The 15,038-nt window shown below is 37.4% G+C and overlaps 1 protein-coding gene across 7 annotated transcripts in view; it reads right to left on the reverse strand.

Moving 5' to 3' along the window:
* LOC117314783 (segment polarity protein dishevelled homolog DVL-3-like) overlaps positions 1 to 15,038 on the reverse strand; it is a 62,552-nt gene that overhangs the window by 28,992 nt on the left and 18,522 nt on the right. For 5 of the 7 annotated variants that reach the window (XM_033868884.1, XM_033868883.1, XM_033868882.1 and 2 more), the window contains 3 exons: positions 4,324 to 4,404; positions 1,241 to 1,364; positions 193 to 286 (listed from right to left, as the gene is read on the reverse strand). In XM_033868884.1, the coding sequence (XP_033724775.1) occupies positions 193 to 286; positions 1,241 to 1,364; positions 4,324 to 4,404 (299 nt within the window). The remainder of the gene's footprint in view (positions 1 to 192; positions 287 to 1,240; positions 1,365 to 4,323; positions 4,405 to 15,038) is intronic. The other 2 variants (XM_033868887.1, XM_033868885.1) reach the window with 1 other exon arrangement.

The raw sequence follows: 15,038 nt of genomic DNA on the forward strand, positions 1-15,038 counted from the left end.
CGATGTTGATTGACATCCAGACAATGTAGACTAAACAGTATACTAACATCCACTCCCCCAACTCTAAGAGGAATTTCTGTTAGGCAACCTTCCTTCAATAAATCCCTCTCATATTATAGATCTATCCCACTATAACCTGTATACTTATTTGACCCCACTAATTAGCATAAGTCCTAGAATACGTGGACTTACCCTGCTGATAGGAGGGAGTCGGTGTTTCCGCCGTCTTCGTCGGTGTCGACCATATTTTGACGACCTATTGGTGGTGTCTGTGACTGTTGAGAATCTGGGGAGAAAAATCACAACTCTTCACATAGCAGATTACACAAGTATTTTCTCGCAACATTTCTGGATTAAATTCAAGTGCCACTTCATCTAATAATAAGTCTAGTCAGTGTGAGATATACCAGGTCTTCCATTCCAACTGAAGGGAAAACCATGGTTAAAATATTCTAGTATTCCAATTTATTCTCAACCAAACATTTCTCACTCTTAATAATTACTATATCAATATCCCTTATCAGTACAGCACATTTTTTTTGCAGTCTCTGAACATTACAGATCATAAAATCAGGATGACCTACATCTCTAATGACATGTTTTTCTTCATTTATGATACGTTATTAATTCTTACATGAAAGTTAATTATTGGGCAATTTAATTCTTTAAATTTATAATTCTTGTTTTTGAAGTTAGAAATGATGCCTGTCACATGATATCCTGAGGATCTGGGGAAAAGCGTACCAGTATGTATGGTCCATGACCCAAGTTTCATGAGAAACGCACCATCCCGGGGATCGAACCAAACCTCGGACCTTCAACTGTAGTTTGAGTCTGATACTCTACTGAGGAAGCTATCAGAACACCATACCGCTAGCTTTAGTCAAGACCGTAATAATGCCTCATTTTCCTACTGGTTTGGTTTAACTATTAACAGCTAAGGTCATTTAAGGACGGCCTCCCGTGTTTGCGATGTGTCTTTTGGGAGGCTGCGGTTTGTTCATGTTAAGTCTCCTTGTGATAGGCTGGAACTTTTGCCGATTTATAGTGCTACTTCACAGAAGTATACTGCCGAAGACACCCAGCAGCACACCCCACCTGGTCACATTATACTGACAACGGACATTTTCCTACAAAGTTCACAAAAGATTTTCTGTTCTTTTTTCTTAAAATACTTATATCATTGAATGCTTTTTACATTTGATTGAAATGTTACTCTTTTGTTGTTCAAAATTTGTACCTGCTGTCATCTTCGGAGTCAAAGAAGCTGGTGGTGTCGATATCACTACTGAGTACTGTTGACGAGTCGTAGGTGTGACCTCGGTCTCTGTGATGTTTACTATGGCCATTGATCCTAGGGGGAGCTGTACACAAATATAAACATGGTCAAATCGTATGAGGGAAATGCTGATAGCTACATCTACTCCCAATCTACACAGATATAAACATGGTAAAATCGTATGAGGGAAATGCTTATAGCTACATCTACTCCCAATCTACACAGATATTCAAGAACGAATTTTCACATACTTATAATGAAGATGTTATTTTCTCAAATAGTGTGCGACTGTGGTAACTTTTTGCTGTACATATATTATTGCTGGTATGCCATATGATCACTCCCATCAGAAAAGTGTACCACATGATCAGAGCATGGCATTTGGTTCTCACAGCAACTTAATACATAGACATTTTGGGAGAAATCTTTTTTCTGAGTATATGAGCCTAGTTATTACATCAAACAGGATTGATTTTTGCCTGTTACTTTCCGTCAGGTACTGCCCTTACTTACAAAATAAGACGTCTGCTTTCACTTCGGATACAAACTAAATCTGAACTAATCCAAAATGACAGAAGAAATATTGTTGTTTCATCTAATTAAGGTTACATATGATGCATGCAGCGTTCTATAAGTGCTAATAAATATCATTCTGTAAATACCAATGTCTTGCCTTGTGTAGAATATGTGGAAACCTTACAGAAAATGGTTGGTAATTAATGTGATACAAAAGTTTTATGACTGTATCATGATGCCAATCTCACAATGCAAATTTTAAATGTTCTATGATTTTCATTGAATATCAACTACCCTTCAAACTCTATAACCCCACTACAAATGATACACTGATGAACCTCAACAAAACTACTTATGTATTAAATGGACGAAGGTAATACTCAGGTATGTATATTACTGTGGAAGGATACTTTATATCAAGCATTACAAATTCCCACCAATACAAGGCATCTTTTCTGAAAATGATTCATCCATACCAGTATACAACTCCACAGCTCAAACATATTCAGTGTAGTCAAGATTTGTTTTTAATTAAAAAGACTTAAATTTTATTACTCACAAAACTTCACAGCTCAGACATATTCAGTGTGATCAGGAGGTTACAGTAGGATTTGTTTCTAATTTGGAAGACTTCAATTTTATTGCTCAGGAACCTACATAGCCAGTCAGTCATTTCAAATTTTTTTTTTAAATTTTTGAAGACTTTATTTTTTAATATATCTGATCTTTTCCAAAAGCAAACATTTTAAATTCTAACTCTTTGCTTATGATGTTTGATGCTGAAATTTTACCCCTGTATCTGGATCCTTGCAGCTGAGGTTTTAACAGATTTCGGAACAGAATCAAAATGCCATCGGAGTGCCTGTCCTTAGGATAGTCATCTATATTTACCAACTGTTCAGTTGATTAACAAAAACTCATAAAATTCTTCACATTGTGCTAGACTTGCTACAGTACATCATTATCATGAGACAATAAGATGTAGGTTTCTATATATAAACCATGAAATACAGAGACAGTCTTCAGTCGTATGAAAACGCCAAAAAATCAATAGGTAAAATGGATCGCTAGCAGCTATTATAACTGAATTCTGTATAATATGACTCATAAAAACAGCTTGTTAAGACAGGTAGGTTAGAGAAATCAATGGAGGTAGACTCTCATTTGTCTTGTGGTTACAGCCACTTGGCCGACAGATGACTTAGAAAATATGAGTTATGACCATTCCTTTGACTTAGAAAATATGAGTTATGACCATTCCTAACAGAACACTTCTAACACTTCTTATAGTAAATTAATCAAAAGATGGTACATCAACATTTACAAAACTTTTTATTTATTTATATATATATATATATGTGTGTAAAGGAAAGGTTTCACTTGAAAAATACTCTGCCATAAAAAACAAAACTAAAAAGTCTAATGAAACAAATGCTTTGAAATCTGAATTTTTTTTTCTATTTATAAAAAAATCTATATATAACATAAAATAAATCAGCTGAAAGAAATAATAATAAAAGAAATACCAACAACTTACGTCAGTAATAAAACAAACTACAATGTGAAATTTATGTTCACTGAAAAATAACATAACTTGATTTTCTAGATACGTTTATTGATGTCAACAGCAAAGTATTGTCCTCACCAACTGTCAATAATTGTACATCATGAGCAACATGTGCACTAAACTTGGAAAAATTTCAGTGAAACCTACATAATTCAGGCAATAATGTGATAGAAATGCAGACCATTACTACATGCATCTAAAATTTTTAAGATAATGGTAAAGAAAAAGTAAAATTTCCAAGATAATGGTAAAGGAAAATTAAAATCAATCACAACAGATTCTGTATATTTATTATTTTAAGATAACTGTTTCAATTATTGAGGTTCCTCTGTGTAAATAAATAGGAATTACATTTTATAATGTAACACATGTGTTATAATCATGAAGTGAGGTGCTCGGTGTGAAATAAAATTTGTGTTCTAGTATTAAATTGTGAAATGACTACACAGTAATACTAAAATATATAGATCACAAAGCACACGGCAAGACACACACACTACACAAGACAAAACTTATATTAAACACAAGTGCCAGTCATGTCACATGATCCACCAATAAACCCATACCAGGTCAGCCCCAAACAGGAGAATTATAATCAAGGGAAGTAATCAGGCTTTAGCAATTTATATAGAAATAATATTTTATTTTGCATAATTTTACATACAAATTCAAGGAATTGCTCTCTAATTTTGATAATTTATTTGAGTTAATCATATCAGAACTCAGAGAGGAGTATCAGAACTGTTACAAAACAAATGAGTATTTCTAGCTCAGAGCCTGAAATATCAAAATTAAATATTGTAGTAATTTGGTTTGGACATTTGTTGGATTATATGACTTGTGGCAAAATGAGCCAAAAAATTGCATAAAATACAAAGTATAATCTGACACACTCCAGCAATACTTTGGTTAGAGGGTATATAGGAGGAAAGGAGTTGTTACTAGGCAATGGCACGCTTACCATTGGGGTCGTTATGGTTACGACGGTCTCGATAACTGTGGTTAAAACTGTTGTGAGTATGGCGTGAACTTCTAGGTCGATCTATCGAAGAAAAAAAGTAAAAACAAAAACCTAAAATTAAACAACTTTTACTACATCTACATTTCAAATAAAAGAAGCAAAAAGAAAAACAGAAATAGCAAGCATATTAAATATTGATTTAGTACTGAAGACAAGCAAAGCAACAGCAATGATTTGATAGGATGATTTGGCTGAGTAAATGATGATGACAATGATAGAACTATTTACTCATTTTAGTAGAGAAGGAAGTACTGATCAAATTGTTGAATATTCTGAGAGATTCAATATCTTTAACACTAGCCTGTACAGACCACCCAGGTACGGACTCTGATGAGTACTGGTCCTCTCCACCGCTTATCATCAAGGTTTATCATCCAAAAGCAAAAACTTCTGGTTGATATTGAAAAATGTAATGTTAGAAAATAGTTTATTTATAGCCTGTACAACAACTAGTGTTTACTAAGGTATCATCATCATCATCATCATCATGTTTGGTTGCTTGTCAATGGGACAACCAGTTCTCAAACCTGACCCTGGAAATTTGGCTCAGTGTATTACAAAGCATTTGCAAATAACTACTTTTACTTGCGTTAGAATTTTGATTTAGACATAAATTTCTTTCCCTTCTGCATAAATTTCGGATGATTCAGAAATCTCTTTCCCTTTACAAATAGTAAATTTCCCGTCTTGGTGTCGTTACTTGATAATGTATTTGAAATTATCTTATTCAAGGTCAGATCTGAGATCAGGGAATTCTGCAAGCATTATTGATTCAAATTAAAGTGAAAATAATTATCCTACAATACGATGCAAGTACTGAAATTAAAACAAGAGCGAGCACATAGTACATGCAAATAGAAGAGCAGATTGACACCTCACCAGCACAACCATCAGAGTATTAGATCAACAGAATACCTTCTATATACACATAGAGTGTAGGGTTTAACTAATATTATATATTATATCACAGATTACAAGTTAAGCTTGAGTCATACATTTACCTACAGTGTTTGGCACATTTGGCTTAAATATATATCCATAGAGTGTGACATATACATTTGTCCATAGAGTTAGGTAAACTTGACTCATACATTTGTTCAGAGAGTTGGATGAGCTTGACTTGTACATTTTATCCATAGAGTTGTGGGTAAGCTAAACTCATACATTTGTCCATAGAGTTGGGCAAGTTTGACTAATACATTTGTTCCAAGAGTTGGATGAGCTTGACTTGTACATTTCGTCCATAGAGTTGTGGGTAGGCTTGACTCATACATTTGTCCATAGAGTGTTGGAAAAGCTTGACTCATACATTTGTCCATAGATAGTGGGGTAAGCTTGACTCATCCATTTGTCCATAGAGAGTGGGGTAAGCTTGACTCATACATTTGTCCATAGAGAGTTAGGTAAGCTTGACTTGTACATTTTGTCCATAGAGTTGTGGGTAAGGTGGAGTCGTTACATATATCATCGTGTTTGATAAGTCTGAGAAGTTCATACATAATAACATATTACCAAATGCTTGAAAAGTGTTTGTTGACTTGTAGTTAAACCTTAATTCTACCACAATACCCCGTGTTATTCAACTCTCAGACCATCAGTTAATCATTACAGCTGTTGATTAACAATCTGTTTATACCACACGTGGTATACACTCTGTACGCATTTTGATTGGCTAACACGGTGAACTTTGACCCAAGCTGCAATTGTTATTGACGTCATCAATAATCTAATGACGTCACATCACCGGGTCCCGAACGTCACTGGTACACTTTATTTGCATACGCGAAAGTATACTTGGCCACGTTTCTCTTTGATTCAAGCCGATATTATTGTGGTAGAAACAGGTCACACGACTCAAAATTGTTGGATATGGAATTTATTTCACACTCGTAAGTTATTTTTTAAAAGTTTCAAAAAACACTCGCTAAAGCTCGTGTCTTTTGTAACTTTTAAAAAATAACTTACTCGTGTGAAATAAATTCCATATCCAACAACCACTCGTTGTGTAACCTCTATTTATACACCAATCTAAATATTGTTAATGTATAGAAGGTATACAACAACCCAATAATTCAATGAAATTAGATTTTTAAAGTTTGTTGAGTATATGGCCCTGTCAGGGTCATTTTGAAGCATGGTCTCCATGTAGTAGATGGTGGCTACCTCACTGAACACAATACAGGCCCGTCAAATGCCATCCAGAGTAATTAGGGTAGGTGTCTTGCCCAAGGACACACCACCAAAGAAACAATTTTTTTATTATATAAGATCATTTTGAAACAACATCAAATAAATGGGTACTCAGTTCTAAATACCACCATTCATTCAATACCAGACATGACGTACTCTTAGTTAAGGCAAACCTCGGGGAGTGAAATATAGAAACTTGATCGGTTTAATGTCCTCATACCTATAGCTCACTGTACTTCATTACTTGCATATTCATCCAGTAACTTAAATCTTCTTTTATTCAGGCATGTATCCATTATATTCCGGAGCTTACAACTTCTTATTTTCTTCTGATATTCTTCTAACAAACAGAGTACAGGAATGCAACTTGTAAAATATTTCTGAACAAAATCTGTGAATTCTTTGATGTGTTAACAAATACTAAAGAGATTAGCAATTGTTTATATGCTAAGCCAATGAAAGTAACAATGTTTTATTAACAAACTTAACAAGATTAATTCATGAAAAGAATATATACCTATTGAGATGTAATCAACTCTAATCGGACTTAATCTTTCACAAATCACCAAATAATCAGACTACACAGATCACACACCTAGTCGACTTGATAAATTCAATATCATAATTTCAAAATGTTGACTTATACATACGGGTTATGTTGGAGTTGTTGTAAGCATTTTTTACTCTACAGAACGTTAACCCTGACTATGGCAGTTACCATGAATAACTTCCACTTTCTCCACCAAATCAACTGCTAATTGAGACTTATATTCAGTGTCAATTAAAATAATTGTACAAGAGGAACTGGACTGGATGAATTAAGAAATGGATAATAACATAAAGTGAATAATGAATACAAAACTGAATCATTTTTCTTTCGTTCTTCTAGGTCTCATCAGTGATGTTTGGGGTCAAAAATTACCAAAATCCAGAAGGGAAGACAAGACAATAAAACGACCCTAACCATTTCATATTTCATTATTCAGATTCGTAAAAAACTGGTCAATGGTTACCAACACAAATGTCTAATCTTATAATTCATCTTGAAAAAGATAATATATTTCAATACATGTATAGTGCATGAAAAATCTAGGCAGGCCTGCTGTTGGAATAAAACCAAAGACTGACAACTAATACCACAGGAAACTGTAAATCCCAGGGATTTGAACCAGGCGATGCACGGGTAGAATGTTCATTGGAATGCACAATAGCCCACTAGGAAACAAATATGACAGATTACATCAATTTTTGGTCCTTGTTTTTGCAACAGCCACTAGCATTACTGCCTTATCTGATTCTGAAAACATCTGCAACAGAAATTATCTAATTATGCAACAATGCCAGAAATCTGAACACTGAACAATGCATTAAAGTCTTCCGGTAGTTTTCATGTCTGTACATTAAAGTCTAAAATAAATTTAATGCAGACCTTTGGCTAGATACATAATATTGGCCATCCTATACAGGGCTTATTCTGAAAGCTTTTTGGGGCTGATAATGAGCCCCATTCCCAACTGAAATTATTTCATATCCAAGCCAAATTCTCAAAATTCGTAGTAGTAAAATTATTTCATTTCTAAGCCAAATTCTCAAAATGTGTACTTTCCTCCGAATTTTTCAACAAATACATTTACCTGTTGGCCACACTTGGCTTATAATATATATCCATAAAGTGTTAGGTAAGCTTGATCGACTCATACCATTTTGCCATAGAGTTGGGTAAGCTTGACTACATGTTGCCCAGACAAATATAAGAGTGCCGGGATTGAGGCTTTACATCACCCAATGTGTTCTGATTTAAATCACCAAATGACAAATATTCTCTTAATAACATGTCCAATGGCAATACAGTGGATCAACATTATCATAATAGTAAAGACAAAGCAAACTCCCATTATTAGAATTTCCAACTATTTTTTTCCCATAAACTGAATATTCTCAGAAATTTAGCATTTCCCGTAGATTAGTAAGATGAACACTCGGTTTTTATCCTGGAATATAAAATTATAATTTAAATGTTTGAAGTCTCATTATTAGTTTGATTTAGAGTCAATATTGTCCAGATTATTAAAATGACTCATAATCAAAATGATGGTGGTAATATAGGCTAAAAACGGATTGTCTCAAAAATTCATTAATATAGACATATAGGATCATCTCAATACTAAATGATTTGACAGTCAGTCGATATGATGGGCAGTGAGATACAGTAAGAGCAGGGTATGGTGATGAGTGTAAGAGTAGATGGAGGAGTATAACAGCTAACTAAGGCGTAGGGTATGGTGATGAGTGTAAGTATAGATGGAGGAGTATAAGGATGAGTTTACTTCTCCAGGTACAGCTAACTTTACCAGGAATAAGTATTGCCTCTGTAACAGCTGTTAAGGTTGACCAAGAAAACATTAACCAACTCCATCATACAAACACGTTAAACCTAGCCAGCAGCAAGTGCAATTTGTGAACGACTTCCAACCCACACACATTACTCTAGTAACTGTAACGGTATGTTTTAGTAACTAAAATCACTGCTTGGATTACAGAACCTTCTGTTATCATCAATTTATATTTAGTTATAACATCAAGTTTTGTTATCAATTTCTTACTTCATTAATTTTAGAAATCAAATTAATTGGACAAGTACAGACTATACAAACTTGTTTCTCCAGAGAACACCTATATTTTTAATAGTATTTTGCCCTTTCAACCCATCCCTTAAATGTAGGACTTGAACTGTCAACAGCTTATTATAACTACAATTTGGGACTACCATCAGCCTGTTAGACCAAGGACTTAGGACTGCCATCAACATGTTTGACCCAGGACTTAGGACTGCCATCGGTCTGTTTGACCCAGGACTTAGGACTGCCATCAGTCTGTTAGACCCAGGACTTAGGACTGTCATCGGTCTGTTAGACCAAGGACTTTGGACTGTGATCAGTCAGTTAGACCCAGGACTTAGGACTGCCATCAACACGTTAGACCCAGGACTTAGGACTGCCATCAGTCCGTTTGACCCAGGACTTAGGACTGCCATAAGTCTGTTTGACCCAGGACTTAGGACTGTCATCAGTCTGTTAGACCCAGGAATGCCATAAGTCTGTTTGACCCAGGACTTAGGACTGCCATCAGTCCGTTAGACCCAGGACTTAGGACTGCCATCAACATGTTAGACCCAGGACTTAGGACTACCATCAGTCTGTTAGACCTAGGACTTGGGACTACCATCAGCCTGTAAGACACAGGACTTAGGACTGCCATCAGCCTGTTACAGCACACACACTGACCTTCCTATCAGCCTCAGACAGACAACATTTTCTACTAGCTATAGATCCTGGGGCTTTTACTGATAACCAATGTTTATAGACAAGATTCAATGTTGTCGGGGAAATTATCAATATATTTGCCTATTTGGAAGCAGTTTCTGTTTTGACATTATGATACACTAATGTCGACTATCTCATCGGTCTTTATCATCCGTTCATAAATAAATTACCTTGAACTTGGTTAATGTTTGCATCCATGTGTCTGGATAAATAACTGACTGACATGTAGAGAATTTTAACAACCAGAACCAAGCAGGAACAGGATCTAGTGACAAGTATGTGTCTGGAAGATTGACCTTTTACAGGATCACGTTAATAGCTACTCAAAATCCTCACCAAGAATGACACACGATCAATAATTGTACCAATCAGTAATTTAAAAGATAAATGCTGTGTATACCTATAGGTGACAGCTGCTCCATCTACATATCCATTTTGGGACAGCCAGCTTCATATTATGACAGACTGAATTTCTCTACAGTTCCTTATATATATACACTATAGCCAGCAGTCTGTAAGCGAAGCTTTCTCCTTTGAGCGACCAAGTCAAATTCAAATATCTCTCTACTATTCTTTATAACCTACAGCCAGCAGTCTGCAATCCAAGCTTTATATTATGGCAGACTGAGATAGCTTTAAAATATTTCTCTACATCTCAGCATAGACTGCAGCCAACCGTCTGTAAGCCAAGCTTCCTCATATGACCAACCAAGGCAGCTTACATCTGTATAGACTACAACCTTAGGTCTATAAGTCAAGCTTCATATTATGACAGACTGAGGAGCTTACAAATACTACTCTATATATCTGTATAGACTGCAGTCAGTAGCGAGTAAGCCAAGCTTTTTATATCATGATAAACTGTAGTTAAGTTAATATTTTTCTACATATTTTTATTTTGGCCAATACAGAGACAGAGGTCCTTCATCCAATATCTCTCTCTCTCTTTAGACCCTAACAGAGACAGAGGTCCTTCATCCAATATCTCTCTCTCTTTAGACCCTTATAAAGAGACTGACCTTCAGTCACTATCTCTCTCTTTAGATCCTTATAAAGACACTGAGACAGAGATTCCTTACACAGACTGAGACAGGGGTCCTTCAGCCACTTTCTCTCTCTAGACCCTTACAGAGACCGAGACAGGACCTTCAGCTACTTTCTCTCTCTAGACCCTTACAGAGACCAAGACAGGGGTCCTTCAGTCACTTTCTCTCTCTAGACCATTACAGAGACCGAGACAGGTCCTTCAGTCACTATCTCTCTCTAGACCCTTACAGAGACCGAGACAGGGGTCCTTCAGTCACTTTCTCTCTCTAGACCCTTACAGAGACCGAGACAGGGGTCCTTCAGCCACTTTCTCTCTCTAGACCCTTACAGAGACCGAGACAGGGGTCCTTCAGTCACTTTCTCTCTCTAGACCCTTACACAGACCGAGACAGGTCCTTCAGCCAATATCTCTCTATAGACCCTTACAGAGACCGAGACAGGGGTCCTTCAGTCACTTTCTCTCTCTAGACCCTTACAGAGACCGAGACAGGGGTCCTTCAGCCACTTTCTCTCTCTAGACCCTTACAGAGACCGAGACAGGGGTCCTTCAGCCACTTTCTCTCTCTAGACCCTTACAGAGACCGAGACAGGTGTCCTTCAGCCACTTTCTCTCTCTAGACCCTTACAAAGACCCGAGACAGGGGTCCTTCAGCCACTTTCTCTCTCTAGACCCTTACAGAGACCGAGACAGGTGTCCTTCAGTCACTATCTCTCTCTAGACCCTTACAGAGACCAAGACAGGGGTCCTTCAGCCACTTTCTCTCTCTAGACCCTTACAGAGACCAAGACAGGTGTCCTTCAGTCACTTTCTCTCTCTAGACCCTTACAGAGACCAAGACAGGGGTCCTTCAGCCACTTTCTCTCTCTAGACCCTTACAGAGACCGAGACAGGGGTCCTTCAGCCACTTTCTCTCTCTAGACCCTTACAGAGACCAAGACAGGGGTCCTTCAGTCACTTTCTCTCTCTAGACCATTACAGAGACCGAGACAGGTCCTTCAGTCACTATCTCTCTCTAGACCCTTACACAGACTGAGACAGGACCTTCAGCCAATATCTCTCTCTAGACCCTTACACAGACTGAGACAGGACCTTCAGCCAATATCTCTCTCTAGACCCTTACACAGACTGAGACAGGTCCTTCAGTCACTATCTCTCTCTAGACCCTTACAGAGACCAAGACAGGGGTCCTTCAGCCACTTTCTCTCTCTAGACCCTTACAGAGACCGAGACAGGGGTCCTTCAGTCACTTTCTCTCTCTAGACCCTTACACAGACTGAGACAGGTGTCCTTCAGTCACTTTCTCTCTCTAGACCCTTACACAGACTGAGACAGGTCCTTCAGTCACTTTCTCTCTCTAGACCCTTACAGAGACCAAGACAGGGGTCCTTCAGCCACTTTCTCTCTCTAGACCCTTACAGAGACCGAGACAGGGGTCCTTCAGCCACTTTCTCTCTCTAGACCCTTACAGAGACCGAGACAGGGGTCCTTCAGTCACTTTCTCTCTCTAGACCATTACAGAGACAGGTCCTTCAGCCACTTTCTCTCTCTAGACCCTTACAGAGACCGAGACAGGGGTCCTTCAGCCACTATCTCTCTCTAGACCCTTACAGAGACCGAGACAGGGGTCCTTCAGTCACTTTCTCTCTCTAGACCCTTACACAGACCGAGACAGGTCCTTCAGCCACTATCTCTCTCTAGACCCTTACAGAGACCGAGACAGGGGTCCTTCAGCCACTTTCTCTCTCTAGACCCTTACAGAGACCGAGACAGGGGTCCTTCAGTCACTTTCTCTCTCTAGACCATTACAGAGACCGAGACAGGTCCTTCAGCCAATATCTCTCTATAGACCCTTACAGAGACCGAGACAGGGGTCCTTCAGCCACTTTCTCTCTCTAGACCCTTACACAGACTGAGACAGGTCCTTCAGCCAATATCTCTCTCTAGACCCTTACAGAGACCGAGACAGGGGTCCTTCAGCCACTTTCTCTCTCTAGACCCTTACAGAGACCGAGACAGGGGTCCTTCAGCCAATATCTCTCTCTCTAGACCCTTATAAAGACACTGAGACAGGACCTTCAGCCACTTCTCTCTCTCTAGACCCTTATAAAGACACTGAGACAGGACCTTCAGCCACTTTCTCTCTCTAGACCCTTACAGAGACCGAGTCAGGTCCTTCAGCCAATATCTCTCTATAGACCCTTACAGAGACCGAGACAGATCCTTCGGCAAAATATCTCTATAGACCCTTATTGTAGGCATGAGATGGTTTTAAGTGTATTCATACGTATATGAATTTAGATGTATTAGTGTACATAAAGATTTGAAAGCTTTACAACACAGTGGCCATGTTTTAACGTGGGTAGATTCATTACTATGTAAAAATGTTCTAGTGTTCATAAGTTTAAACTCAACCTGACACATGATGCTTTTGAAGATTCGAACTTTTCATACTGGTTTCGTGAAAAACACTTCATGAGATTCAGCTAACAAGCATAAAATCACAACATGCTGCTTTGAACAGTTGTTTGGGAAAGAGAAGGCATATCTGCCAGTTTCTTCTCATTACATTAACATACTGTATTTATTAGTCCTCATGACCTCTTCAAATTTAAACAAGAAACTTTATTAAGCTTTCACAAATATTTTTGGAAAATTTCAGCAGAAAATATATAAGTTTAGTCAACAAAACACGGTAAAATTCCTAAAATTATGTTGTCTCGCATAAGTGGTAATTTTTCAAGATTATAATGCAGTTATGCTGTAGTTTATCTTCCAATTCCCAATGAAGACTGCCGTGAACTACACTCTGCCCTATCCATTTTGGCATCATGTACATACAAATACTAAACTCTGTAAGTGTTCTGTGCCAATTTTCCACCCTTATGATACATATATTGCAAGTGCCCTAAATGTTCCACAACCTGACCAGCATATTAAAACAAGAATTCCCGAAGCACCAAAGCATGTGAATATCTCCTCCACCTATCTTCATTTCCATCCAATATTCACTAGCAGTTGGTGGTAGGTATCTCATCCATATCTCTCGCCCCTTATCTTCCACACTTGACTCATCCTCTCTTTCATATCAGCAAGTCCATTACCCAAGATGGGGAAATAGGTAGGTGGAAATTATGCTTTGTATTACCTATAGGTGTAATCAGTGGAGCAGATATTATGAAACAAGTCAAACTTTTACTGCTCCAAACCTGATTATCTCAATTCTCTGTAGCATATGGATTCTGTTAAAGCCGGCAATGGCAGAGAAATGAGACATACATGTATGCAAACTCCGTAACAGAATATAGCCTGAGGGTAAACTTCTGTCTGTGACTGCCAATACTCAGTAAACCAATCCCATTACATACTGGACAATAATGTTAGTGAACAACTTATGCCAAACTCTGGACCAAAATTAATCATATAAGTGGCATTTTCCAATTCTCAGGGAAATGATCAATGTAGCATGAATTCATGTTGGATAGATTCAAAACTCCTTGAAACTTGAAGTGAACATGTTATGGAATAATCATCAGCTTTTTTTTTTGTTTTTATATTTGTATATTTCTGTACATTATTTAAGTAAACATGAGCTCAAATTAATGACCAGACACAATGAAGAGATACCAAGGCACCAACTTAATGAGTCAAAATAGTTAACAATTTTTTAATATATTTTTCACTGAATTTTCGTAATGATTGTATAAGTTGCGTCACTTTGAGCTTGAAGCTATGTTTTTGTATATTAGTTGTACCAGGGTGAAACATTTTTGTGTAGCTTAAAATACGCATCTAACTTACCGACGGGTTTTCTTTTTAAACGTTAAATAGTAGCCTGTACTTTAGAATCAATTAATACTTGCTTAAAGCTATTGGATAACACTTTACGGTTAAAACTAGATACCTATGTTTTAAATGAATTTATTTTTGCTGCCATCAGCTATTTTCGGAGTATTGTGCTGGTAACTTCATTTTTGAAGCATGTGAACAGGAATTGAAAGCTAAATGTAAGTTGTACTTTAGGGCCAAGTAGATATTGGCCAATACTATCAGAAACAACTTAGGATACACTAACGTATGTGCCTGCAGGGCTGGCA

This window comes from Pecten maximus, chromosome 16 (assembly GCF_902652985.1).
Source record: "Pecten maximus chromosome 16, xPecMax1.1, whole genome shotgun sequence".
NCBI classification, from domain to species: Eukaryota; Metazoa; Mollusca; class Bivalvia; order Pectinida; family Pectinidae; genus Pecten; species Pecten maximus.